Source organism: Coffea eugenioides, chromosome 10 (assembly GCF_003713205.1).
Source record: "Coffea eugenioides isolate CCC68of chromosome 10, Ceug_1.0, whole genome shotgun sequence".
Lineage (NCBI taxonomy): Eukaryota > Viridiplantae > Streptophyta > Magnoliopsida > Gentianales > Rubiaceae > Coffea > Coffea eugenioides.
The window spans coordinates 1,608,745-1,635,653 of NC_040044.1; the positions used below are offsets into that span (position 1 = coordinate 1,608,745).

At 37.7% G+C, this 26,909-nt stretch overlaps 3 protein-coding genes across 6 annotated transcripts; 2 read left to right on the plus strand and 1 right to left on the minus strand.

Annotated features, from left to right (window-relative positions):
* Positions 1–905: 905 nt before the first annotated feature.
* Positions 906–8,436, minus strand: LOC113748770 (protein DECREASED SIZE EXCLUSION LIMIT 1). 4 transcript variants are annotated; one of them, XM_027292317.1, is made up of 14 exons: positions 8,146–8,436; positions 7,777–7,934; positions 7,586–7,648; positions 7,208–7,279; positions 6,991–7,047; positions 5,906–6,069; positions 5,449–5,507; positions 5,279–5,369; positions 3,985–4,051; positions 3,179–3,261; positions 2,977–3,068; positions 2,184–2,290; positions 1,627–1,690; positions 906–1,236 (listed from the first exon to the last, which is right to left on the minus strand). In XM_027292317.1, the coding sequence occupies exons 2-14, from the start codon at positions 7,890–7,892 to the stop codon at positions 1,132–1,134; spliced, it is 1,140 nt and encodes a 379-aa protein (XP_027148118.1). In that variant the 5' UTR covers positions 7,893–7,934; positions 8,146–8,436; the 3' UTR covers positions 906–1,131. The 4 variants fall into 4 exon arrangements, with proteins under 4 accessions (XP_027148118.1, XP_027148117.1, XP_027148116.1 ...); XM_027292316.1 differs by having other exon boundaries at positions 7,789–7,982; XM_027292315.1 differs by having other exon boundaries at positions 7,777–7,982.
* A 1,413-nt stretch (positions 8,437–9,849) lies between these two features.
* Positions 9,850–21,476, plus strand: LOC113749040 (lysine-specific histone demethylase 1 homolog 3). The gene is made up of 9 exons (XM_027292680.1): positions 9,850–10,036; positions 10,433–12,775; positions 14,266–14,407; positions 14,540–16,882; positions 17,005–17,098; positions 17,619–18,040; positions 19,058–19,768; positions 20,019–20,093; positions 20,740–21,476. The coding sequence occupies exons 2-9, from the start codon at positions 10,533–10,535 to the stop codon at positions 20,803–20,805; spliced, it is 6,096 nt and encodes a 2,031-aa protein (XP_027148481.1). The 5' UTR covers positions 9,850–10,036; positions 10,433–10,532; the 3' UTR covers positions 20,806–21,476.
* Positions 21,477–24,403: 2,927 nt separating this feature from the next.
* LOC113748974 (V-type proton ATPase 16 kDa proteolipid subunit) lies at positions 24,404–26,772 on the plus strand. Its single transcript, XM_027292586.1, has 3 exons — positions 24,404–24,587; positions 24,736–25,021; positions 26,224–26,772. The coding sequence occupies exons 1-3, from the start codon at positions 24,509–24,511 to the stop codon at positions 26,354–26,356; spliced, it is 498 nt and encodes a 165-aa protein (XP_027148387.1). The 5' UTR covers positions 24,404–24,508; the 3' UTR covers positions 26,357–26,772.
* Positions 26,773–26,909: the final 137 nt, after the last annotated feature.

Below are 26,909 nucleotides of genomic sequence, written 5' to 3' on the forward strand. Positions count from 1 at the left end.
TCCGAGGGAGAAATGAGAAGTAGATTAGAAGAAGTTGGAAATGTAATATAAACTAACATCCCCATGATCACAAAAATCAACATTGCCATTTTGCCATCAGCATCACCTCGACGATTTTGGCAGCTGTCGACTAGACATACATTTAATGGCAGAGGAAAATTTGAGGAAGCAACCCACATATAGCTCCAAGGGATCGATCATCTTCTTGTTGTTACTCGGCATTCCACTGGGCAGTATGATTCGAATTCGCATAGTCAATTCACAGGTCGCACTCATTTTATTATTAAAAACACAATAATATGTTTATTAAAAAAAAAACATAGTCAAGCCAATAAAAAATCCAACATCAAAAAAGAAAAATGTAAACTAGTATTTCTAAGATCTCTTAGAAGTCTAGCCTTTCCTTGGCTCAGTTTTTTGGGGAGTCCAATCTTGAAAAGCAGTAAAAGTCTCTAGCGGGATATCGAACACATGCATGCATTCTGATTTGGGTAAACAAAATGCATTTATTTAAAAACTAAAACGCCAAATCTAAAAACTGACAACAGCTTTTCTTTGGAGCATGCAACTCGTTGAAGCAATTGAGCACTAATTGAACAGTTTTTCGAGCCTTTACTCGCACATGTAAATTTCCTTTAATTAATGAAAAAATCCTATCGTTCCGTTTAAAAAAAAAATGCAACTCATTAATGCGGGCCGTGTTCAAATCTACTACCAAGGAGCAAACTTTGGACCACGAGTCCAGGTCCCGAAAATTGCCCAAGATCTTGAAAATACACTTGGCTAAGCTGACGTAAGAGATGACAAAGGATAAGGTCATCAAGTCCTGGCTCTGCAACTGAAGCATAGGACAGGAAGCATGCGCTCCCTACTATTAGAAGGCATTATTTTTTACCATCAAAACAGAGCTTCCATAACATCCAGCGTTAAGTATTAATTATACATGGCCGGTAGAAGTAGCCAACTGCATTTAGCATCCTAAAATCTTAGATTAGAGCACATAAAACAGGTTAAAAAAAAAAACGAAACAAAATGCGTTAATGTTTGACACGGAGGACACAAAGTCGAAATCACATTAATAATTATATTTGCTGATTAAAACCATTGAATGTCTGTCCGTACGACCGGATTTCAAGTGACAGTTTGAGGAGGATACAGTTCCCACATTGCCACAGTTGTGTCTTCTGACGAGGAGGCTAATAATTTGCTATCAGCGGAGAACGAAACAGCATTACACTGCAAAAAAAAGTACCCGCTATACATAAGATGAGATCAAGCACCCCTACAGAAATAACAAGCTCTATAACCTCTAAAGGCCGATTGAACTTCTGGGCAAGTATCATTGAACTTCAACTCCTACGTGCAGCTTGGAGAAAGTAAATCTCTCTCTTACCTTTTTCATCTTAGCATGTAAGCAGTAAATGAGACACAATCAACCATTAATGCATCGATGTTCCAGAAAAACAAGTTAGCTGCACTTCTAATAACTAATTCAAACAAATAACCTTCCCAGAACAGTGATTGGTCAAACAAAATCGCTTATCTTCAAAAGGAGTACAATTCTAGTGTTTTGGATGAAAAAACTATACAACAAGCAACGGATATAGATTAGAAAAGCTGGCATACCGTGGCATGATGATATTTCAATATGGCCAATGCAATTCCTTTCCGATAATTGTAAACCCTGACTCTGTCACCAAAGGGATGAACATATACTGCTTAAGATTGGTAAAAAATTCTCAAATTCTTGGTCTGATAAGTAGTACGTGATATGCTTTATTGGAACTTTAACGTATAGAATTCAGATAATGCAGGAATGCCAAAACCATGACTATAATTCAAAGAAGCCAATCTTATCAGAAACAACCACCAGAACTCAACAAGGCTGGTTTTACACCCATCCACCCAAGGGGCAGGGGAGGAGATGAGATTATTTCTGTGCTTTTGAAAGATCCAGCAGAACTTGGAATGAGTTTAAAAAATACATGGACGAAGGGCAAATATACCTCATCTCCTCCCCAATTTCTCTATAATGAATAAAATTTTATGTAAAGTAGCACACAAATAATTGTTACATTCGATGCCATAGATTTGCTCTCATACTGATGAGCTACCATATGGAAAAAACAAAGATGATTTTTCTGAACAGGGCAGCTCACAGAAAAAGTTCAAGAGTGACTAACCGGTGATCCCAGCCAGCAAATGCAGCAATTTTGCCATCTGGCCGGATTGATGTTCCTGCTATTCCAGGTCGCTCCAATGTAATTTCTTTCTTGACCAGTGCTGATCCCTATATCGCAAGCCGGTAGAAAGATGAATAACTTAGAAATTTGAAATTCAAGACGTTAAAAATGACAAAAAGTCTCTTCCTCCTGCCCGCTGGCCGCTGCTCAAAGAAATATTGCATGTCAATGATGCCTATCACATGCAGCTCAAGTTCAAACTACAATTCAATCATCATTTTTAGACCAACTGCAATTTAAATCCTTCAAAATTGCAAACCACAAAGTTCTGAACTTGTTTTTAAGTAAGGTGCATCTAACACACTACAAACGAGCATAACATCTCGTGATCACTTGGCATTTGCCAGACGAGGAGGAGAAGACTATTATGAGACCACTTGGAAGTCAAGAATGCAAAATTAAGGAAAACAGTAATCCTCACACTAAGAAAATTAAAGTTCAAAATAGGCACCTTCTGATGTTAAATAGTCACCAATTGCAAAACAAAAGATTGCTGGATTGAGGTATATTAGCATCAAATTTACTTCAAGAACAGGAAATGAAAACACCATAGAGGAGCTGCCAACAAATGGCACATGATATTTTTATCTTGTCTTATATTTCATTTTTGCAAGGCAAAGGCAGCAATGACTAACAGCAGCATGCCACATCCTGTTAGCTGAAAGTGTAAAAATGCCATGCAATAAAGTGACTTAACAAGCTAGGGATAAGAATTTATCAAGCCTGAATTTACCAATTGATAATCCAAAGAGAAAAACACAAGTTTTTCATCAGCAGCTCCAGAGATACCACCACTGCATGCCCCATCAATACAAAGGCTCAAAACTGCAAAAAAGGAACAAGATCTCAATTTTTATTTTTTGTTGGGTTTCTTGGGGAGAGAGAAGTTGCAATCAACAAATAACATGATGTATATGGAGCCCGCACCAGTATACCTGGTTCTTTATGAAACTTAACAGAATTCATTGGAACCCCTGGATTCCTTACATCCCACCAAGCCATGGAACCATCCTCATATCTAAAATATTGAAACTATAAAGGGAGTGAATAAACTTCATTTGATAGTTTAAGAATTTCAATCAGATGTAAGGTACATCTGCTCCATGCAGACTCTAAGCAGCTGTTCCAGTGACATCAAGCTTCTACCAATCACAGCAACTCAAAAAATTATAAAGCCATTGAATCAGATAAAATGCGGCAAACAGTCATAGAGATGGTTTTTTAGGGGAAAAAGGGTTGTTGATTGTACCATGTTTGTGACAAGAATCATAATTCCAAGACCAAAGGATGACAAAGAAAAGGCTGGATGTTATATATCAATAAAGGGGCTGTACTTTGTGTATCCTTTTTCAAAAAAAAAAAACCATGAGGCTTTGACTGAAAGTTTCTTGTTCATATGGTGAATTTGCTTCATGTCTAAAAGCTAAGATTTTTGGTAAGGAGTAGTAACCTGAATGCAAAAAAAGTTTGGGTGATTTTCATCAGTTATGCTGAGTGACAGAGGTGGGAGCAGCTTCAACCAGTTAAATATGCTGAAAATCATTCTTTAAGGAAACTTGAACCACACTCATCAGGAAATATCCAATGATAAAGATAGCATTCATGGGTTTCCCCAATCATTTGTTGTCATGCCATCATGAGCACAAGCCCTTCCCCCAATTCTATAAGCGTTTCTACCCTATTGCAATAGAAGCTGAGTCCCAAAGCAGAAAAAAGATGAGCAAATAAAATGAAGACAAACCCGGTCAAAACATTTAGGTAGCCCTGTGATTCAGGAGATAAAAATGCTTGAAGCGCCATGCACATTCCTGGGGTGAGATATCAAATTAGGGGCAGATAGACAGAACTTCCAGCATGGAAAATAAAGGGAGACAACCACAGGGCTAGCCTACATATTGTCACACTTTCATTAACATAGAAAAGAGGGGGGGGGGGGAATAAGCAAAAAAATAAATAAGATGAGCCTTCAGTATATATGAAATAAATAGAAATTACAAGCAAATTCTATTTCCAGTATAGTAATCCAGAGCATTCAACAGGTCACTTTGCAAAGTAAGTGCAGGTCATCATTTACAGAGTCAGAGTTTAAGAAAGTGAGAGACCATTTACATGGTGAGAAAAAAAATGGAGAATGCCAAACAGCAAAGTCAAAACCCCTCCATGGTTCAAGTCCTCGGAGCTAAAATCTTAAATCATTAATGATTGTAAGGACAAACTAAAACTATAAGGATCCAAGGTCATAAAAATATGGGGTAAAGCACTTTTGATATTTGTCAAAAAATTTCTAAAATTATCTTAAGGTGTAATAGCATTTACATAGCAACTGAAAGTATGCTGTGCTGGCACTTTAGAATATATATTCTATACGGATTTTAAACTTTTTTTCCATTTTCTAGGGATAGGCTTCACAACTGAACCAAGCAGCAGACAACTCTTAGAACTGCATCAACATGTAACATATTCTATTTACTGTCTAAGCAACTTTCATCTCGAAAAGAGCCGATGGGTATGAAGATATGTTATTAACAATAGAATATCCTGATTGATCACTTTACAAGATTGAAATTATGCAATAATGCTAAAGAATGTTGAGTCCAAATAGATGTCCAAATAAATTAAAGGTCCAAAAAATCAATGTCGAACAGTAACTTCAAAAACTTTCTTCAGAAACTATTAGTTGGCAGATACATGAATTTTCTCTAATATGATGTGGTAAAAATCAAAGTCCATATGAGTGATCATGAGCTCTTGAACAATCAATATAGGGTATCGTATTACACCCCCATCAGACGTTACTTCTTTTGAATCGTCTCTTTTCTATATTCAGTGTCAATATGCAATTTTCAATTTTCATACTATTGTCTAATTTTGTGCACTAATAAGTGACTCCGAAGATGGGGGATGTACATAAATGACCTAAAATCATGTTTAAACATATGGAGTACATTATCAATTAGTAAACTACACTGTTAACAAATAAAATATAGCAATTTCACTAAACCAGTAAAACATTGGCAGATAGTTAAGAATCTGACCTCTAGCCTTCGTAGTTGTGTTAGGCAAGCCAGAAGACAAATGAGGTAGTTGCAGAAACTTCTCAGCACTTGCTAGATCCCAAAGCTCAACCTAGCATGTTTGATCACAGAGGTCATATCCACGGAAACTATAGATGCATGATAAGCTGCTTTTAGAGGCAAGAACTAACCACAGAAGACTGCTCCCCTGAAACGGCAACATATTTTGGTCCTTTTACTTGCTCACTATCTAAGATATAAAAAGATATATATCAGTCAATCTTCATCAGTGTCGTCACCGCCATGCACTTTTGAGGAGAACTAAATTTCCTAAACAATATTTCCTTATAGATGAGCTTGAAAGTAGGATAAATATGACAGATAATTTGTCTTCAGGATGAATTTCTTCAAGTGCCAAACTAAAACTTCTCAGGGAGAATGCTACAGAACCACCTGAGTGGAACCATAAGATAAGAAAAGTGAAATATAAAGCATAGTTCATAAATTTGAAAAGCAGCATGAGGTTAAGAGAAGGGAAGCTCATTGGGAACATCAGTACAGGTAGATTGTACATAACGATGGACATAAAGAAGGTTGAGAGCAATGGGATCATAAAGAGGAGAGAGAAGAAGAGAGTATAGAAGAGACCTTCTATACTCTCCATTTGATTTCCTTGAAATGTAGTTTCCCCACCCTCTGCATCTTGGCAATTCTCTGGTACTCCAGTTTGGCATGGGCCAAAGGCAAATTTCTTTACCAATGAAAGCTTGCAGAAATGGTAAGAGTTTGTTTTAATTGTAACTAATGGATTCCTGTTCAAGCAAAAACTAGATTTTAACCTGCTTGTTTATATTGAAAAGGGAAAAAGGGCAGAAATCAGCTCATTTCAACTTAAAGTGAAAAAATAAGTAATGCATGCAGCAAGCTAAAAAGGTCAATGCCAAAAGAGATTGTCAAGTAATTTTCAAGTATTTTTTGTTTGCTTCAAAATCCAGTACAACTTAAATGCGTCAATTCTTCTCAGTCACATAAGAAGTTACTAGAATTAAAGTTGGATAATTTTTTCTCTCATGAGCATACAAACCTCACCAGTCCTCTATACCTGCTTTACTTGTTGGACCATGAAACATTCAAAAGAAATTTCAACTCAAACCAGTCGATGAGAACAGTTCAAAGAGATAAATAAAGCATAGAAATTTCAACACAAGAAGGAGCTGATGGACAAATAGAACCTCCACTGTTTATTTGCAATTGGACCACTTACTGGCAAAAGATATTTGTTGTGTTACCCCAATTTGCTGTTCGAAAATGGTATACCAAGCATAGGCACGTTCTTACCTTTCCCAATGCTTTGAGTTTTAAAAAAGGAGTCATAGGATCTGATCCAATTAATTGCTGCTCGAACCTCTTGGGGATGATTAATACTCCATATGGTTAACTTTCCTTTGCAAGCTTGATTTGGTTCATTCATTAATCCAACTCCCACACGGAGAGGAGGCAGCAGAGAAACATGCAAAAAATCTATTCTACTTCCAATTATCAGTTGATCGACTTGTACCTCTAGAATATAAGGTGAAGCAATCTAGCTTATGACAATTTTCAAACCAAAACTGCCATATTCAAGCACTAAGAACTGACATTATGCTTACATTTCATTAGATTTTGCATCTTAGGAACAACTGAACCCCAAAATCACACATAAACAAGTAGAAACCAGAAGGAAAGCTAAATACCTGGAGAGATCCCCATCTCCAATATCCCAATACTTCACAGTTCCATCCCTGCCCTGACTGCATATATCAGAGCCACAGAGACCAATAAGCACCAAAAGAAACCAGAAATGCATGAAGTCACTTTGAGCCACATAAACACAGACAAGTAACCTACAAAATTGTAATCCATGTATGATGACACAAACCAATATAAAGTATGTGAGTAAAGGAAATGAACCTAACTACTTTGTCGTCTCCAATCAAAGGACTAGCCGCAAGACCAATAATCCCGTGTGCTGCATTATGCACCCTGTAATCATTCACAAAATTTTATCACATCTCATGTGTCATAATAATTCTCATGATCTTTGTATTTTTCTTTTATTGATCACTTTTCAGTTACCTTTTTGACTTTGGTTATGCATTCACAAAACCAAAAGTGAAAGACAGACTTTTAAATCAATAGATAATTTCTTATACTTCATAATCCGGCTTCCATAATTGTGACCAACATAAAAATAACAAAGGGTTATTTGAATAGTTCATTGGGAACATATTTCGTGTAAGAAATAATACAAAATAATGCGTCCTATCTGACTAAATTCTAATTCATTACAATGCAGATGAAATTGTCCGGCGCTGTACACTATCCCAAATGCGCAATTCACCATCTGCAGCCCTGTAGAAAAACAAGCACCAACCAATTATACGCAAGAAGTATCTAGGAGCACGTCTGAATCTATGCAATGAATGTTCAACGGTCATTTAACAATTTCAGCTAGAAGTACGGCAAAGTGAACTTTTTACACAAGTACACACCCAGAGAACAGTATGTTCTTGGAGGGATGGAAACAGACGTCCATAACAGATGCACGGTGGCCTCTGAGCACAGCTACCGGGTCCGGCGGAGGTCTCTTGCTCATTCTGTAATCTTCCTCTTCCTTTATGGCTTTCCAACGCAAAGCCTGCCATTGCAGCATTTTGTCAACCACCTTATCAGAATTACAGAATCTCTACCGTTGCACATCCGTTTAATTAAAAAGAAAAAGGAGAAAGAGTTCAATTACTTTTCATTAATATAGGTAATTATGAACAAGATATGCACTCCAAGGAAAATTTTCTGGTATTAATTTTGTACGAGTAAACAGAAGGCATACTGAATAATGCTGTCCTTACTTGTGGGAGGGTGTGGAAGCGTGCAATTTCTTCGAAGTTCTAGTCTCTAGATTCTGATTCCACGAATTTCCAATCATAATCAGACGTTTGGAATTTGGTGTGGGATTAAATATTAAGGGATGGATCAGTTGACTTTAGATAGAAAGATTAACATGTTAATTAATGGTTTGGTGAGAAGGTCCATTTTTGAGCTTTCCCGTCAAGTCCTCGCGTCAACGGCGAATACGAAGGCGTGAGTTTCCTGTCACGTCCACTTTTGAGCTTTCCCGTCAAGTCCTACGCAAGGATGGATTGAACGATTCGGTTCTGGACCTTCTGGCTTAGAGGGTTTTGAGACAAAAATAGATTAGAGAATTTGAAATTTCTATTTCTTCTCTTTTTTGGAAATTCGTGAAAGAAACTAAACAATTTCGGACATACAAGTCATCAACCGTGAAAATTGGTTTATCTGGAGTCAAAATATCGTGAAGACACGTGGGCAAAAGAAAATAGAATGGAAAAAGCATAAATCCTTCATTGATACTAAGCGGATCCATAATTTGCTTTTACCATTAAATTAACTATGAGCTTATGAACTTAAAACCTCCTAAAATCAGGGCATATGTTTTGTAAGAGATGGCTTGAAAGTAAGCAATTGTACGTACAGCCGTAGAAAAGTTATAGATAATACAAAAGATGTACAGTAAAATTCTCTCATTATAAAAGAAAAAGGGAAAAAAAGAATGCTAAAAGGCTCTTAATAGAAAGCGTTCTTTAAATCATTTTTTTTCAGATATATGAGAAGAACATTTTTTTTTTCAAATATATGCGAAGAGTAGGATAAAATGTAAATTCATCTCTAATAACTCTGGATGGTCTTATTTGTCTTTTAAATTAGTCAATTTAAATCTAAGAGTTAAAATATAAATCACCTATTTTATTCTTCTTTAACATTTTGTCATGTGGATTAAAAGCTTTTATTTTACTTTTTTCTTTCCTGAACCCCCAAAGTATTCTATAGGCATAGGAAGTGGTCATAAAGTTTGAGTTTGTGACAATTTCATATTTCAAATAATGCCTTTTAACCTATTGGTTGGTTATAATTATTTTTTTTAAAGAAAAAGGAAGTTTTGGACTTTTTGTTATACTCCATCCGTTCCAATTATTTAGTCATGTTTGACGAATCCAACCTTTTAAAAATAATGGTTTGATTTTAATATTTGCACTTTTTTTTTTCAAATTTACCTTCATAAATTCAAATTTTAAATTTAAATGGTAACATGTATATGATTAGAAAGAAGAACCGGAGAGGATTGGGTTGGATAGTACAAGGGGAAAGAGTCTAAATTAGAGGTCTCGGATTCGAGTCCTCTCGCATAAACTACAAAAAAAAAAGATTTGAAATAAGGGTTATATTGGAAAGAAAAATTAAAAGATATTTTGATTTTTTCAATATCTTAAATATTTTTAGATATTTTAAAATGAAAAGTATGATACTTTCAATAAGACGAAGAAGTATTATGCCTTCAAAATGCACCCACGGAAATAAAAGGTTACGCCTTCAAATAAAAACACGCGAAAAGCGCACCATTCCAATTTTCCGGTAAAATAAGCCAACTCATTATCTTTAATTAACTAACAAAAAAGATTATCATGTACTGTACTAAATTTGTTAATCACAATAATCTTGGAAAGAAGCAAAAGTAAAAAAGAGAAAACGAAAAACACGAAAAATCATCCACCATCTCACTCTACACTAGAAGCAGCGCGCTCGAGAATTCAGCCGACGACGATCCCATCTCAAAAGTCACGTACCACAGGAAACGCTTAACGCTCGCTCCTTACTCCGTCTTGGCGTCTTCGTTTTCCGTTAATGCAGAAAAAAGCCCTATTCATAGCTCCACCACTTCAGGTCTGATCCTCCTCCTTTTCACGCCTTCTGTCGGTTGAGTTCGTATCCTTTCGCACAAAACCCTAGCTTTCACTTCTGTTTTTTTTTAATTCTTGTGATTTTGTAAATAGCTGTAATTTCTGTTGTATAAGTGGAACTAATGAGTATGAAAACTGCCGAATGGATGACTCAATTGTTTTGAAGTCGATATTTTAATTCTTTTTGAGAATAGGTAGTGTTTTAATTTTCCTGTGAAAATTTTGGGTTTGAGTGGCGGTCGCAGTTTGTGAAAGAGCTGAGAATTTTGCTGTCGATTTTATTTTAGGGTTGAGTTACTTGTGAATTGACAGATGAAGGTATATTGTTTTGGTTTCTGGTAAATGTGATATTGAAGTTTGCTTGTTTGGATTCCCTCAGGAATAATTGAATGATTGCATGATGGCTCCAGTTTGAGGAGAATTTGGGGCTGGGGTTCGATGTGGAGAGACGCTGTTCAAAAACCCTAGGGTTAGTGAGGATGGAAGGGGAAGAAAAAAACAAGGTTGGTTTGAAGAAAAGGGTAAAGCGGATTGAAATTGGGATTGATTCGGATGATGATGAACCTATTGGGTCATTTTTGAAGCTGAAAAGTAAAAGAAACCCCAAAAAGAATAAGGTGGTTTCAGATGGCGAAGACAAAGGGAAAGGAGTTGATAAATTGTCGGTTGAAGATCAGGATTTGGTTGGCATGGACGACACATTAGCAAGCTTTAGGAAGAAGCTGAGAGCTCCTAAGAAGGAAGGTGGGCCTGCTCTGGTGGTTGGAGGGGGGTTAGCTAGTACTGTGGCAGAACCATCAGTTCAATCTTTTACCAGACCGGGTCTTGGAGATTTGGTTTCAAAGGTTATAGAAAAAGTCAAAGTAGACGATGATGGATATACAGTTGACAAAGGCTTAGGACTGGGGGCTAGAAGGAAAGATAGAAGACCCAAAGTTGCAGCAGTGTCAAAGGATGTCAGTGCTGACTCTGTGTCTAACAATATTTCAGATTGCCAGCCTTCTGGTGAGGGTTCATGTGAGAATGAGAAGGATGGGGATTTAGGGCTAGGAGACGGTCCTAGTAACTGCTTAGAGGAAGGCTTAGAAGATCGGTTATCTGCCTTTTTCCGCAAGGCGCAATCTGGTTTCATTAGGAAATCGTGCAATTCTTTGAGATTGAAATCTGGAAATGAAACTCAAATTTCCCGTAATGGTGTCTCAGAAGATATTATGCCTGAGTCAACTAGCAAGTCTCGATCTGCTTCGAAGTTGGCCAATGAAATAGCTGAGTCTAAACAGTATTCACATCTAGCATCTGGTAGAGGTAAGATAGGTTTAACAGTGGGTGCTGATAAGGATGATGAAATTTTGCAGCAAAAATTTTCCAGTAGATCCAGTGACGATGTAGATGACACATCATCTGAAAGAATTTCATATAATTTAGTTCCCATGTCTAAAATCCAAGGATCTCAATCTAGTTTAAGGGGGTGTTCTGATACCTTCATGCAAGTCCAAGGTGCTGGATTGACTTCTCATACACAGATTTCATGTAGCTCTGAGCACTGTTCAGGGGAAAGAACTAGTGCTTTATTGCACGCAATGGAAGTTCCAGTTGCTGTTTCTGTGTCGGAAGGATTGGAGAACCATCATACTGATGAGGGTCCTTTGGCGCGAGTGCACAATAATGGGCAAAATTTACGGTCAGATTTTACTTCAAGTAATGATGCATCAAACTTGGAGCTGAGAACCTGCAATAGTGTTGGTAAACAGTTTCTGCAGGTTTGTTTAGATGACGACACACTAAACAGGTCATGTGAGGATAAATTCCCAAGCTCCAATAGAAAGGTCTGTGGAGAGACTTTGGAACTATCAATATCTCAAATGGGAGATGAAACAACATTTGCGGGGAAGATGGATACGGCTGATGATTCAAATTCTGGTCCGCCTGGGCAATATTCTGCTCAAGCTCATGTATTTTCTACAGCTGATTCACCCAATAAGATTTCAAATCATGACATGGAAATTTGCACTGCCGAGCCAGATACTGCTTCAGTTTCTTCAGAAAAGGAAGATGTCATGGAGGGTAGTTTATCTCCAGCATCAGCTTGTGGAATCACCCAGTATGAATTTGCTCCTCGAGTGAAGCAACAGGACGGACCCCTAAGGCACGTGGGTGAAGCCGATCAGCTTTCTCAATGTCAAACTCCCAATGACTCTTTAATCTTGATTGATAAATGCAGTTCTGGCTTTTACCAAAATAAACCTTTTGATGGAGTGTCAAAAGACGCATCCTTTCCAAGTCTGGACTATTTTTCTGCTGAGGAAGAGGTTAAGGGAGCCTCTTCACCATCAGACATGCCAGATTCTAATGACAGTTATGCAGAAGATGCAGGATTGTTTCCTGATCCCGATAATAAAACCAACAGCACAGAAGTTGGTGGGCGCCGCAAGCCTAGGAAGCGTAGGCTTGGAGATATGGCGTATGAGGGTGATGCTGACTGGGAGATCCTAATCCATGGGCAAGATTTTCTCATTGACCGTCAGGTTGGAGATGATTTCCAGTCTTCCACAGCAAGGGAAAAATTGAGTCCTTCTCTGTCTAACACTTCAGAAACTGAAAATGGAGGAGCAGCAGCCATATCAGCTGGCCTAAGAGCTCATGCAGTTGGTCCAGTTGAAAAACTTAAGTTTAAGGAGGTACTGAAGCGCAAAGGAGGGCTGCAGGAATATCTAGACTGCAGGTCATTACTTAACTTTAATATGCTTGTGTTTGCAAAAATTTCTCTCCTTATATTTGCCTGTTTTATTTAGATGTTTGCATACGCCATCTTTTACCATATGTTTGCAGTTACGTTGTAAAGATTTGAGGATGTGATATTTATAATCACCTACTATCAACTATCAACTCCTATTTGCCTTTGACGGGTATTACATGTTTGATAGTACCTTTGTTGTTTTCACTTGATCAGGTGTTTCTGATTTTCTTTCCTCTTTATTGTTTTGTTGCTGAGCCTGATAAGATTCTTGTGGCTCTAATTGTGAATTGTAACAATTAGGTTAGTTTGATTTAAAACTGGCCTAGTTTGTTGATTATGAAGTAATTTGTTTTGATATCATTTCTCTGCCATATGCTATTCCTTAATCTCACTTGGCTTTATTGAGGAATAAGGTTCGAGTAAAGTAGCATCCATGCCCTAAGTTAGTGGTAGAGAATTTCGTCGTGTAAGAAACCTACACTACTCTATTTTGACCTAAGAACCAGTTGTCCAACAATTGGACCAGAGAAGAACTTCACATTTATGAAGCAAGGAGATGGTCAGAGTTGGAATGGATGAATCAGCCATACATATGTATGTAGTAAATACGAGCTTTATGGTGGCTTAAGCACCAATGTGGGATTGCATTATGAACTCAGTTTCTTGGAAAAGAACTTTGTTTGGGTTTCTGTGCCTGGCCGTAAGACAGTGGACTATAATAGTTTTGTATTGCTGGTCCTTTTTCCACTATTTAAATTCGAGATTGCAAACTTACTACTAACTTTTTTGATGCTGTTTTCAAGTTAATCCTCAAGCTTTGAATACATCTATTGTTAAGTTTGTACCAAATCTTAAGCATGGATTCGGCCTAAATGTACAACTTTGTGGATAAATTTTTGTTAATATCAGAGTTTTATTTTCTGCTAGGGATGGCTAGCCAATTATGTTTATCTTGATTTCCTTATTGAGAGTAAAAGCAGCAAATGTAGCTGTTTCTGTAAGCTGCATTACTTCATGTTGCTTTCTGCTTAGCTTTGTCAAGTGGTAAGCTTTTCATGTTGAAAGAATGCCATTTTGGATTAATCATCTCGTTGCTCAAGCAAAATTAGTAAATACAAGGATGTGATCCTTAACACGTATTAGTTATCCTACTAACTGTACATCATTTTGCTCTAAGATTCTTCGATTTCATGTATAACCTTGTTCAGGTCTCTGTAGGAAGAAGATATTAAAATCACTTTCAGTACCTAGTATCCGCTTCATAATGAAAGTTGTTTGGGATAATTAGACTAGTTAATTTTGTACTTAATAATACATTGTTTGACATGGCTTAATGAACAACGTTCACTTCAAATTTCTTTTATTTTCTGTTTTATTCAATTGATCCATGCTGTCAATTGATTATATCTGTTTTTGTAGTTTGCTGCTTCAAAATTTTCTAGCTCTTATTTTGGACCTTTTTCAATATGGTGTAGGAATAACATTCTAAGTCTTTGGAACAAAGATGTCAGTCGCATTTTGCCACTCTCAGAATGTGGAGTGTCTGATACAGCTTTGGTGGATGAATCACCACGTGCTTCGCTAGTTAGAGATATCTATGCATTTCTTGACCAATGGGTAAGTTTGAAGCATAAATTGTTTTCTTTTATGCTTGTTAAGTTTAGTGCATTGCATTTTAACTTAATTTAGGGGTCACATTTTGATGTGTTTCCAAGATTCATGTTTGAAATTCCTACCACCTTTTGACAGGGTTATATAAATTTTGGTGTTGCTTTGGAAAAGGCCGAAAATGGTTCTGCACATAGCTTGAAACTTTTAAAGGAGGAAAAATTTGTGGAGAGATCCGGGGCTCCTGTTGCTGATGCAAATGATGGAGTTTGCTTTATCCTTGGGAGGATTAGAGATCCAGAGAGTTCCAAAATGGAGAAGAATGACACTGCATTGGGTGATGAGAAACAGGTAATGGCTAAATCCCAGTTAGATGAGGGACACATTAATCTTCAGGCTGCGGAAATTTCTGCCCAGACTGATCATGAGGGGTTTCCTGCTGTCAATTATGAGGAAAATGGTGTTTTTGATGCAAAAATACCTGGTGAAACAGTCAGTTCAGATTATTTGGGTTCAAATCCTTCTAGTGAAGATGAGAAGAGTAGAATACTTCCTGTGGAAAATCCTGATTCATTTCCTACAAGTGAAGCACAGGTTGGCAGATTGTTGTCTTGTGGTCTTTCACAACTTGAAAAAGATTCTAATCGTCAACCTAGCTCGTGTGATGACCAGAGTCATTTTGGGATATGTGATTTAGATACCAGAAAAAGAATTATTGTTGTAGGAGCTGGGCCTGCAGGTTTAATGGCTGCAAGGCACTTGAAGCGTCAAGGTTTTCATGTCACCGTGCTTGAGGCTAGGAGTAGAATTGGGGGTCGAGTTTATACCGATCGCTCATCTTTATCAGTTCCAGTGGATCTTGGTGCTAGCATTATTACTGGTGTTGAGGCTGATGTAGCTACTGAAAGAAGAGCTGACCCTTCTTCATTGGTTTGTGCTCAATTGGGCCTTGAGTTGACTGTCTTGAATAGTGATTGTCCTCTTTATGATACAGCAACTGGTCAAAAAGTTCCGGCCAATCTCGATGAAGCATTGGAAGCAGAATACAACAGCCTCCTAGATGACATGATATTGTTGATAGCTCAGAGGGGGGAGAATGCAATGCGGATGTCTCTTGAGGAGGGTCTAGAATATGCCCTCAAAAGACGTTGTATGGCTCGTTTTGGAAGGGGAAAGAGTCTCATGAATACTGAACTGCCTAAATCTTTGGATGCTGTTATGGCCTTTGAAAAATTTTCTACCGATGATGAAGTTCCACAGGGTGATAGTGGTGAAACAGAGATCTTGGCTCCTCTTGAGAGAAGGGTTATGGATTGGCATTTTGCCAATCTGGAATATGGTTGTGCTGCATTGCTTAAAGAAGTCTCTCTTCCTCACTGGAACCAAGATGACGATTATGGAGGATTTGGTGGAGCTCATTGTATGATTAAAGGGGGTTATGGCACTGTCGTTGATTCATTGGGGGAAGGACTTAGCGTCAACTTAAATCATGTTGTAACAGATATTATTTATGGGCAGACAGATGGCATGAGCAATGATGACAAGTCTAAGAAGGTCAAAGTTTTTACAGCAAATGGCAGTGAGTTTTCTGGTGATGCAATCCTGATAACAGTGCCTCTGGGATGCTTGAAAGCTGAAACCATCAAGTTTTCTCCACCATTACCGCAGTGGAAGTATTTGTCAATCCAGCGGCTTGGTTTTGGTGTTCTTAATAAAGTTGTCATGGAATTCTCCGAGGTTTTTTGGGATGATTCGATTGATTACTTTGGTGCCACTGCTGAAGAAACAAGTCAAAGAGGATGGTGCTTTATGTTCTGGAATGTCAAGAAAACTGTTGGGGCCCCTGTTCTTATAGCCTTAGTTGTTGGCAAAGCTGCTATGGATGGCCAAAAGATGAGCTCTTCTGATCATGTAAACCATGCTTTATTTGTTCTACGTAAGCTTTTTGGAGAGACGGCTGTACCTGATCCAGTTGCTTCAGTAGTGACTGACTGGGGGCGGGACCCTTACAGTTATGGGGCTTACTCCTATGTTGCTGTGGGGTCATCTGGAGAGGACTATGATATGTTAGGTAGGCCTGTTGAGAATTGTTTATTTTTTGCTGGTGAAGCTACTTGTAAGGAGCATCCGGACACAGTTGGCGGGGCAATGATGAGTGGACTTCGTGAGGCTGTCCGCATCATTGACATATTGAACACTGGAACTGATTATACAGCTGAAGCAGAGGCCATGGAGGCCGCAAAGAGACATTCAGACATTGAGAGGAGTGAAATTAGGGACATCATGAACAGACTTGAGGCTTATTCTTTGGATCAGACTCAAATATTGACCAAGAAGAGTTTGCTACAGGATTTATTTTACAGTGCAAAAACTACTGCAGGAAGATTGCATGTGGCAAAGCAGTTGCTGAAGCTTCCCGTTCAAGTCTTGAAATCCTTTGCTGGAAACAAAGATGGCCTAAGCATGCTTAACTCATGGATGCTGGTATGTTTTACTGGAATGTTTCCTTGTGTCATTGATCATTGATCATTGATGTCAACTTTATGTTATGAATGTCATGTGTCTACTTATTTTTTGGTGGTTTGACTTCTGATTCTTACAAACAGGACTCCATGGGGAAGGATGGCACTCAGCTATTGCGTCATTGTGTCCGTCTACTTGTACTTGTTTCGACTGATTTGCTTGCAGTTCGACTTTCAGGTGATTGGAAGTTTCTTTGTTATTCATTGATTTTTTGAAAATACAAATCTCTCCCTGTGAAAACAAAGTACCCTTCTTTCTTTTTGATTCTCTAATAATCACATAAAGGTCTATTTTATAGGGAAGATGGGTTTTAAGATCATGCTGTAGTTCTATCCCTGTTGATTCTCTTAGCATTTTATTGGTTGAAGCTCCAGTAGTTGAATTCCTTCAGTAACTGGTCTCTCTCTTACAGTTAAAGAAAAATGATTTATACCTGTATCATGATTAGAAGTTAAAGTCTCGGGAAAGGCTGAATATTTGTCACATATTAGAAGTTAAAGTCTCAGGAAAGGCTGAAAGAAAAATATTTCCATGTTCAAAAGGTTGATTAGGTATTTCATGGCATGAAGTTGTTCTTGTCAGATGCATGCCTTGTCCCTTTCTTTCCCAAGTTAATTTCCATGCGGATCCTAGGCTTAAATTCCAATTTGCAAGTCTTAAAGATTTATTCACTATGCTATCTCTCATTGTCTTTTAGGAATTGGGAAGACTGTAAAAGAAAAAGTATGTGTACACACCAGCCGTGATATTCGTGCTATAGCAAGCCAGCTTGTTCGTGTGTGGATTGAAATATTCCGCAAAAAGAAGGCCTCAAAATTGAGGCTGCCAAGTGGTGTTGATTCTTTTAAGAATAGATCATCTCAAGCTCTGGGGAAACCACCTTTGCGGACAAATCACATTGCTCCAGAGAACAGAGGAAGTCCAAAAGTTTCGTCTTCTAGGAATCATTTAGCCTCAAGTTCTAATGTTATAAGACCAACAGTTGAAGCTAAACCATCAAGTTCTGAAGGTTCAGTGGAAAGGCAAAATGCAACAGGAGAGGAAACTAAGGAAAAAGAGGAAAAAGCTGCATTTGCTGCAAAAGAAGCATCCCTTGCTGCGGCTCTTGCTGCTGCCAAGGTTTGTTTGTTCCTAATAAAAAATGCTGCTTTTTATTTGCATATCTCTTTTGTTTTTGGAGTTGAAGGGGATGGAGCATTTGTTTGGAAAGGATGATAGAAATTTCCACTAATCAAGTTGTGCATTTGATACATTGTAAAGGAAAATTTTTTGGGCCATGGTTTCTAGATGCTGGCTAGCTGGGAATGGACTGATTAATAACAAAGATCCTCCACTTTTTGTATGAATGTACTTTATATGGCTAAACTTTTATTTTTTGTTTTCATCAATACTGAAACTGTTATAAATACTTGAGCATTTTACGAATCAATGAACATGAACATGATGTTGGCCTGCAGGTGAAGTAGCATTTAAAAGCTTTGGCATGTTGCCATCACTGAACGCAAGTTATTTAGGAATCAATAAGTCAATTTGTTACCTGCCCTTTTATGGTTAATATCCAAACAACACTTGCCCCCCTTCCCCCCAGGGCGGTCATACTGCAGCTGCTGGCACTGAGTCAGCCAGGGCGCTAAACATTTGACTATCGCCCGTGTTTAACTTATATTTGGCTTTGCCTCATCTGTAATTGCTGTGCATTTATCTAGGGCATTGCCACATTGCTTATTTTCTTGTGCCTTGCTTTCCAATCTGGTGTGGTCTGTTGATTAAATGGTATCTTTTGATAACCACGTATGTCATGAGGGTTTCCTTTTTTGACTTTATTGGACTCCCTTTTTTGTTGCAGTTTAAAGCTTTTGACTTTTGACTTTGCAAATTCTTCATACCTGACTTTTGGGTGTTTTTGAACTTTGCTGCACCTTGATTGATTTGGTTGACTTGCCATATTTTGAAAAGTGTATTCGTTGTTGGGACTTCTTATCTTTTCCTGCCCCCAACCCTTCCCTTCTTTTTTCGATGGCTGGGCTTGGAGGGTCAATTGGCTCTTAAGATTGGGTGCCTTCCCATGCTCATTAACTACTCTTATAGGCATCTTGAGAAATTTTTTAGTGACTGAATGATTATTCCCTATCTCAGGCATATGCTTCTTCTGGTGCCAAGAGTGGCTTGTCTTTGCATCTTCCCAAGATACCTTCTTTTCACAAATTTGCTAGACGGGAACAGTACTCACGTATGGATGACGCTGATATCAGAAGGAATTGGTCTGCTGGTGCATTTGGGAAACAAGACTGTCTATCAGAAATAGATTCCAGGAACTGCAGAGTCAGGGACTGGTCTGTCGATTTCTCTGCTACTGGTGTCAACCTTGATCCCTCAAGAATGTCTGTTGATAATCATTCACAGCATAGCCAGTCAAATGAGATTGGCTGCCAGTTGAACTTTAGAGAGCACTCAGGGGAAAGTGTGGCTGTTGACAACAGCCTATTCACCAAAGCTTGGGTTGATAGTGCTGGTAGTGTTGGAACAAAAGATTACAATGACATTGAGAGATGGCAATGTCAGGCAGCTGCTGCTAATTCTGATTTCTACCATCAGACAATGCACTTAACTGATGAGGAGGATTCAACATTAAAGTTACCTGCTAAGAAGCCAGATGGCCCAGCAAATGAGAGCTCAGTTTCACAAGTTACCGTTAATAAGGAATTGGTGAAAAATCAACTTAGAGGAGCTGAGCGTATCAAACAGGCTGTTGTGGAATATGTCGCTTCATTACTCATGCCTCTCTATAAAGCAAGGAAACTTGACAGAGATGGTTACAAGACAATAATGAAGAAAACTGCTACTAAGGTTGATATTCCTCCTCTTTTTACTTTTAGTTCTCACTTTTTTCTACAATCACCTTAACGGTAAGTAGCAAAGTGCTGCTTTGCTCTGTGATTTCTTCTTGTTTGGATATTGAGTCATTTCTGTTATGCAGCAGATATGGAAAAATTAGCAGAAAGTTTCAGTCTTCATGCTGCCTTTTCACTAAGTGGTTTTAAATTTCCTTCTCTGATAGTTTATGCTATGAATTTAACATTGTTTGAGCAAATTTCAGGTAATGGAACAAGCCACTGATGCTGAGAAAGCAATGTCTGTTTCCGAATTTCTTGATTTTAAACGGAAAAACAAGGTAAAGCTTCATTTATTCATTTGTGAAATATCTTGTAGATCTGTTTTGTCAACATTAGATTGCTTCCAGAGTCGATGCATTATCATGCTGTAAACTGCAAATGGATGCTTGGGTTTGAATGTTTCTACAATTTTTGTAAAATGTCCTCTCTTGAAGGCTTGAAAATCCTGGTGTTAATACACAGCTTGTTGCTATAACAGGAAAGCCTCTTTGCACAGTTTTTTCTTTTTCTTTGGGCTGGGTTTTTTTTTCCTGTCTTGGTGGTGGTTGGCTTTCTAGGAAATTTGTTTAATGAGATATGAAATTATGGTGGACTTTTTTATTCTTAAGTGTCTGTCCTCCATGAACTTTGTCCAAAAGAAGTGAAACTGAACCGACATGAGGAGATTCTTCTTGTCTCATTACTAGCTTATGATTACTCAGGTTTGGGGTTTGCCTGCCTGTCTCTGTCCAAACAGTTAGCATTATTTCTTTTTCTTCTAGTCAACTTTCTCTATTCTTGCTTTTGTTTTCTCAAGTGGTTAGCTAATTAATTCTTCATCTCTCCATTTTGTTGCATGTGTTGCTTTCAGACATTTGGTCAAATAATAGTTACTTCTGTAATTTCTGTTTAATTTTGCAAGTTTCTTTGCATTCTCCGATGCAGATTCGTGCATTTGTGGACAAATTGATTGAAAGACACATGACGATGAAGCCAGCTGTGAAATCATGATGATTGTCTGGAATGGCTGGTCATAGTTTTTTGGTGGCTTATCTGATGGTTGGGGAAGCAGAAGATTGTTCCCTTATGGATCTTTCCTCGGCTTCCACCTGCATGTGAGAATGAGGCGTCCTTTGGATTTGCCTTGACTTCTTTATCCAAGCTACCCAACAAGCTTTTGGTAAATTAAAGGATGCAGCTCAGGATGGAACTCTAATAGTTCTTGTGACTGTGTTCCAATCTACACAGTTATGTTGGGGCGACCAAATCCTACTATTGTTTCTTCAAAAAAATGTCAGGTTTAATGCAATATGTCCCAAAATGTGACAGGAAATTACATTACAGGATGGCAAAGGCCTCCTGTGGTGAAAATTTGAACATGGGTGCTATATGAAATGTTATGGATTTAAATCCCACCTGATAGGCATCAGTCTCTTCTGAGACACAAGAACAGAATACATTTAGGATTGTTCATCATAATTCATCAGTTGTATCTTTTAGGTTAGAAAGTGAAGACCCCTAATTTTTCCATTCAGGGATCCTTGTAGATGAGAAATGACATGTTTTCCTAATTTTGACATATGTACAGCTCAGAATTGTTTTAATGGCTACAGGAGTACAGACATTTGCCGTACTTATTCCAAGGCATTTATGCTCTCTTGCTTTATTATATTTTCTGGTTCTACAAAGATTTCAGAAATGGAATTATTGCTTTAATTTTCAATTATATGATCAAATATAACTTTTCATTTGGGTGTTGTGTTGTTTTTAAGGAGTACAGCTTCATGCTTCTTCTTTTACTTGGAGCTGCTGGCCATCCATATGAATGGCGAGTTAAGAAACAAGTTTGACCATGTTGTGTTGTAAGACCGTTCACCAAGTTCTGAAGATGACGAACGGACACAGTGGCATTTGGGTAGGTTACTTTAAGAGGCGACTTAATGTTTATATAGGCATGGGAATACAGTGAATAGGTAAGGTGCTTCTTTTGTCTCAATAATTTAACCCAAATGCATTGTAAAGATCTGCTGATGACGATACATGATGGAGATGCTGATTGGAGTCTTGCGCTTCAATGGTACTAATTTTCACACTCTCCCTTCTGTTATTGTCCTGTTATTCACTTGCACATTTTATTCTTGTTTGCAGATAAAGATAAAGCAGGCCGTGGCTTTTTAACCTTTTGCATTGAGCACTTTGGTTCTTGTTCAGATTTTTCTCCAATAATTTTTGGGTAAAATCTGGTCCATCCCAAGCGTATTACACACACTGTTTTTTGTTCTTTTCCTGGAATACATTTAGGAATTTTCTTAGTACTTTGTTCTTGAGGGTGGAATCAGAGTGATTATATGTATCCAAGTGTGTTTACTATCTGTGCTGAATTGTTCATGATATAGTTTAGTCCCATACTTTGGAAAGGGAAAAATGATGTTTATTTATTAAAAATTCTTTACCCCAAAGTTTACCTGTTCCCGACACATGGATTGCTTTTCTTTGACATTCATGGATTGCTCCTCTTCCTTTCCTCATCCCTCCAATTAGTTTGCTTTCTCTCTCTGTTTTCAGAATCAACCTATTCAACTATGTACTTGAAGACTTTGTGAGGTGTATTGTTGGCGAAATGGTTTACCAAATCCTTTTAAGAGGTGAGGATAAATTAGGTTGGTCCCTCAGAATTAAATACTTGACAAATTCTGAAGGAACTGTTTTGCTTTTAGCTCTTGGTGAATGCCTTGGATGTATAATCCAGCAACCTAATGTTTATTTCGTACATCAAAATTTGGAAAGTGATATTTGCATCCCAAGTTAAGCCTCTTGCACTCCTTGGAGGCATATTATTTACTGAGTGGATTGGACTGCAAGAGGCTAAAATGGGAGTGCAAATATCAATTTCCTAAAATTTTTATGTACCATTGTGTGATAAGCATTTATTGGATCGTGGTTGCACCAGAAAACATTGCTCAGATCTCTGTTGTTGCTTTTGTACTAGGTTATATGCTTTTGCATTGTGGAGAATTTGCTTCAAAAAATAGTGGTGAACTTAAGCTTAATTCGACAGGATGATCCACCGTGCAAATTGGAGTTGAGAATTTTTTTTCGTTTCAAATTGTCATTAAATTGTAATTTGGTGTTAGATATGGATCTTTTTGGTAAGTTTGAATGTTCTTTTCTGTTGATTCACTGGGCATTTTCCTAGATTTGCTATGTATTTCAAATGGTATTTGTACAACCGCGTGTTCCACTGCTTAATGGGCCGAGGAGTGAAACGAGCTCAATATCAAGAATTAGTTGGTGATGAGACTGAAAAGAGTGTACTCTTTGCTGGTGTTGCTGTGCGTCTGTTGCCTTGATTCTGCCATTTTTAGCAAGCAGCTTTTGGCTCTTCCTAATGATAAAGCAATTACAAAATTTAACCCGCAGGAGGTTTGGGGGAGGAGCTTGTACAATTGTTAGCCATAATTTTACTTTATAGTGTAAGCACACTAGCAAATGAAGTGTGTAAACCAAACTGAAATAACAACTCTTATGAACTCAAAAGAACAAGTTTGAAACATCTACTTTTTGCATGTTTTCAGGAGCTGGGTTAAAAGTGTTTTTTTTTTTTTTAATACACTTCTTGTTTTAGTGCATAGAACGGATGTACTAGTGTGATGCATGTGTTAGCGCCTAGATCGTAGAGCATAATCGTGTATAATGGTGTGGTTGACGATTGTGGGGACACTTAATCCCAATTGATAGCATAATGCCCAGAACAACTTTTTGTGTCCTGCATGTTATTGTGTTTTTTCTGCTAATCCTTTCTGATAAATGTTTATTTGCATGTATGTACAAGTTGAAAGCAAATCGATTTCAGTGTAGTGTTTTTCTTTTGGAATATAATCAGGAAATGCTTTTCTTGGGCTTTAGTCTCGCTCCCTTCTGCCTTTTAGTCTTCTGTAAAGACTAGAAAAAAGGGGGCGTTGGTGGGTTACAAATATTACTTTGTGATCATTACACCCTTAATAAAGTTTTTCTATATTTAATGTATAATACCCGATATGTATACATTGTCAGTGTACAATCTACATGTATTTTAACCTAACAATCAATAATAAAGTGTGTTTAATTATCAAATAAAACATAAAAGTAGTATTGTCATTAACCTTAATAATAATAATATGCCACTTAGATTCCCTCTTTTTTTCTTAAAAAAAAATATTCACACTCCAATTTTATTTTAATAAAACATGCCCCTAGTATGCAGCTTATTATCAAACATATATAACTTTATGAATTTTATACATTAAAATTTTATCTAAATTCCATTTTTTTTAATTTCAGACTCCAATTTTTTAGTTATATCAGAATGATCCCTAAAACAGAGTTATACACAGTAATCGCTTGCCAATGACATCTAAATTGAGCGTCTTCTCATTCGTAATCACGTTTGCACCATTCTTCCGGTCCACTCCCGATCATAATTGATTGATTCATAATTGATTGGTAGTATTTTAAAATAAACCGAGCAAAGGGGGGGGGAGGGTCCCCCTGAGATAGAGACAGCTTCGAAACCAAACAGGTCTACGACTCTCCTGCCCGCAGGAGCCGTGAACCAAAAAAAAAAAAAAAAAAAAAAAAAAGAAAGGGGAAAAAAATCTCCATCTCAGATCCAACCCTCTTTTTCTACTCCTCTCCGTCTCTTCCTCTCTGATTAGATCCAATCCACTCCGGAAACATGTCTTCGACCTTCAGCGGCGATGAAACGGCACCGTTCTTCGGCTTCCTGGGGGCTGCCGCTGCTTTAGTCTTCTCCTGTAAACAAACACTGCCTACTTTTTTTTATGCTAAGACATTCCTCTTCTCGTCCAGATCTAGGCTTACAATTGCTAAGTTTCGGTGATATTTTGGTTTCCTTGTTCATCTTTTTTTTGTGTGTGTGTGTGTTTTTTAATGGCTTGGTAGGTATGGGAGCGGCGTATGGGACGGCGAAGAGTGGAGTAGGGGTGGCGTCGATGGGTGTGATGAGGCCGGAGCTGGTGATGAAGTCCATTGTTCCCGTGGTTATGGCTGGTGTGCTTGGTATTTACGGGCTTATTATTGCTGTGATTATTAGCACGGGCATCAACCCTAAGACCAAGGCTTACTATCTCTTTGATGGTTATGCTCATCTCTCTTCTGGTCTTGCTTGTGGCCTCGCTGGCCTTTCTGCTGGTATGGCAATTGGAATTGTTGGTGATGCCGGTGTTAGGTATATTTACCCTCTCCTTGACTAATTTGCCAAGACTTTGTTTTACTTACTTAATATTTTGCATCTGATCTTAGGGCCAAAAAGATGTGTTTGATTGTGCGTTCTGAATTCTGATGATAGTTCAGGAACGTTTCTTTCTTCCGCAATTTTTGAATGAATATTTTCTCTAGCTTGATTATGTGGTAGTTCTTTATTTGCGTGCTTATTATGTATTATATTGTTTATTTCCAATTTAAGTGTAATATATGCTAAAGTGAATGGTTAACTCTCCTATTATCTGGCCCATAGAATAGTGGCTTGACAATCAACTTGATAAAAGCTTTTGCCTAGGATTTGAATATCCAGTGTATATAACTTACTAATTTTTACATTGTAAGAATTTTTTTTTTTAATTTTATGCGGCGTCTGTGTGAGTTAAAATTTGATTTGATTGGAATTTAGCTTATGAGGGTTTGGTACTTAAATTACTTCTGAAATTGATCTATTCAGTATACCTGCTGCTTTGGCATTTTCATGTTATTATGCTTAACTTTTCTTTGCGTTTATTCCTTTGGTTCTTAAAATGTGTGGTTTGAAGAAATTAAAGCTCTATCTGAGATATATGTGTTAATGTTGTTTTCATAATACAGAGTTACATCTGTACTACTACTGTGATTCTTGGGGAATCATCTTAGTACAATCTGTATGATTGAATATTCACTTTTTGGGAACATGTAAATGTTCAATCAAATGCACCTGGTGGATGTGTCTAGCGAAAAACTTAAGGTAGTATAAGTTGGAGTAGTTTGTAAAATATGATAACCTTTGGCAGGAGGAGAAGAGGTAGCTTTATATAACTAAGTTGGGTATAAAAACTCAATCTTACAATATCCCATCAGGTTTTATAGTTGATCTTGCAAAGGGGTCTAGCATTCTAGGACAAGGTTTGTTATGTTACTCCTTTTGCATTAAGCTTTTGCTGATTTCATTGTTTGCCCTTTTTGTCATGTTGCTCAGTATGGACAAGGGAAAGTTCCTATTTATGCTGTACTGAAACCTGTTTTTTGTGTTCATTATTGGAGTACTGTTCCTGTGAGATGGATTGAAATCTCTACCCGTTTAGGCTCTTATAAATGCAGTTATATGGTTGCCATTAGCTTTAACCGTCGTGGTTCTGCGCTGGAGAGATCTTTATGATTCTGATTTCTTCTTATCTTTTGCAGAGCCAATGCGCAACAACCTAAGCTTTTCGTGGGTATGATTCTCATCCTTATTTTTGCTGAAGCCCTGGCTCTCTACGGTCTGATTGTTGGCATCATCCTCTCTTCTCGAGCTGGTCAATCAAGAGCAGATTAGAACTGGATTATAGTTAGCTGACGCTTTGTGGTGCTAGTAATTGATAAAGGACTATATTACGTTCTCGGGTTAGAGGTGGTTATCCTGTTGCGGGAGTTACTTTTGCTCTAAAAGCTTTTATACGTGCAAATCCATTGCTCAACCTCAAGAATTGTTGTGGTCTTCGCATGTAGATTTTGGGTTTAAAATTCTTTCTTGAATAAAGCCTCTGTACTGTTGTTTGGTGCTGCACCTTGTCAAAACTGGATTGTTGAATTGTGTAACGCTACTATCTAGTATTATCTACATTAGCTATTTGAGGACCTAAACGTTTCGCTATATTATCTTTAATCTCCAAATGTGATTCCGGCATATACTCTCTTTGTCTATTGTCTTGTAAGCCCTTGGTATTTGCCCAGTATTGCATTTTGGGGTAATTCATTTTATTTCCTGAAATAGGATCTGCATTTTTCTGTCGTTTAAATGGTTGTGTTCCCTGCCTACTAGAGCCGAAGTTCCTTTCTGCACAAGTAAATCAACCACATCCTAGCTTTCAAAGGATTATCTCATTATT

Bases quoted from the DNA above. Each gene is read 5' to 3' on its own strand.
- LOC113748770 (XM_027292315.1), bottom strand. From the start codon at position 7,949: ATGCTGCAATGGCAGGCTTTGCGTTGGAAAGCCATAAAGGAAGAGGAA. The intron at 4,052-5,278 runs GTCAGATTCTTA...ATCTCACCCCAG, and splicing joins CACAACTACGAAGGCTAGAG to GAATGTGCATGGCGCTTCAA. The intron at 3,069-3,178 runs GTATACTGGTGC...CCTTTTTTGCAG, and splicing joins TAAGTTTCATAAAGAACCAG to TTTTGAGCCTTTGTATTGAT.
- LOC113749040 (XM_027292680.1), top strand. From the start codon at position 10,533: ATGGAAGGGGAAGAAAAAAACAAGGTTGGTTTGAAGAAAAGGGTAAAG. The intron at 17,099-17,618 runs GTGATTGGAAGT...ATTGTCTTTTAG, and splicing joins GCTTGCAGTTCGACTTTCAG to GAATTGGGAAGACTGTAAAA. The intron at 18,041-19,057 runs GTTTGTTTGTTC...TCCCTATCTCAG, and splicing joins CGGCTCTTGCTGCTGCCAAG to GCATATGCTTCTTCTGGTGC.
- LOC113748974 (XM_027292586.1), top strand. From the start codon at position 24,509: ATGTCTTCGACCTTCAGCGGCGATGAAACGGCACCGTTCTTCGGCTTC. The intron at 24,588-24,735 runs GTAAACAAACAC...ATGGCTTGGTAG, and splicing joins CGCTGCTTTAGTCTTCTCCT to GTATGGGAGCGGCGTATGGG. The intron at 25,022-26,223 runs GTATATTTACCC...TATCTTTTGCAG, and splicing joins GTTGGTGATGCCGGTGTTAG to AGCCAATGCGCAACAACCTA.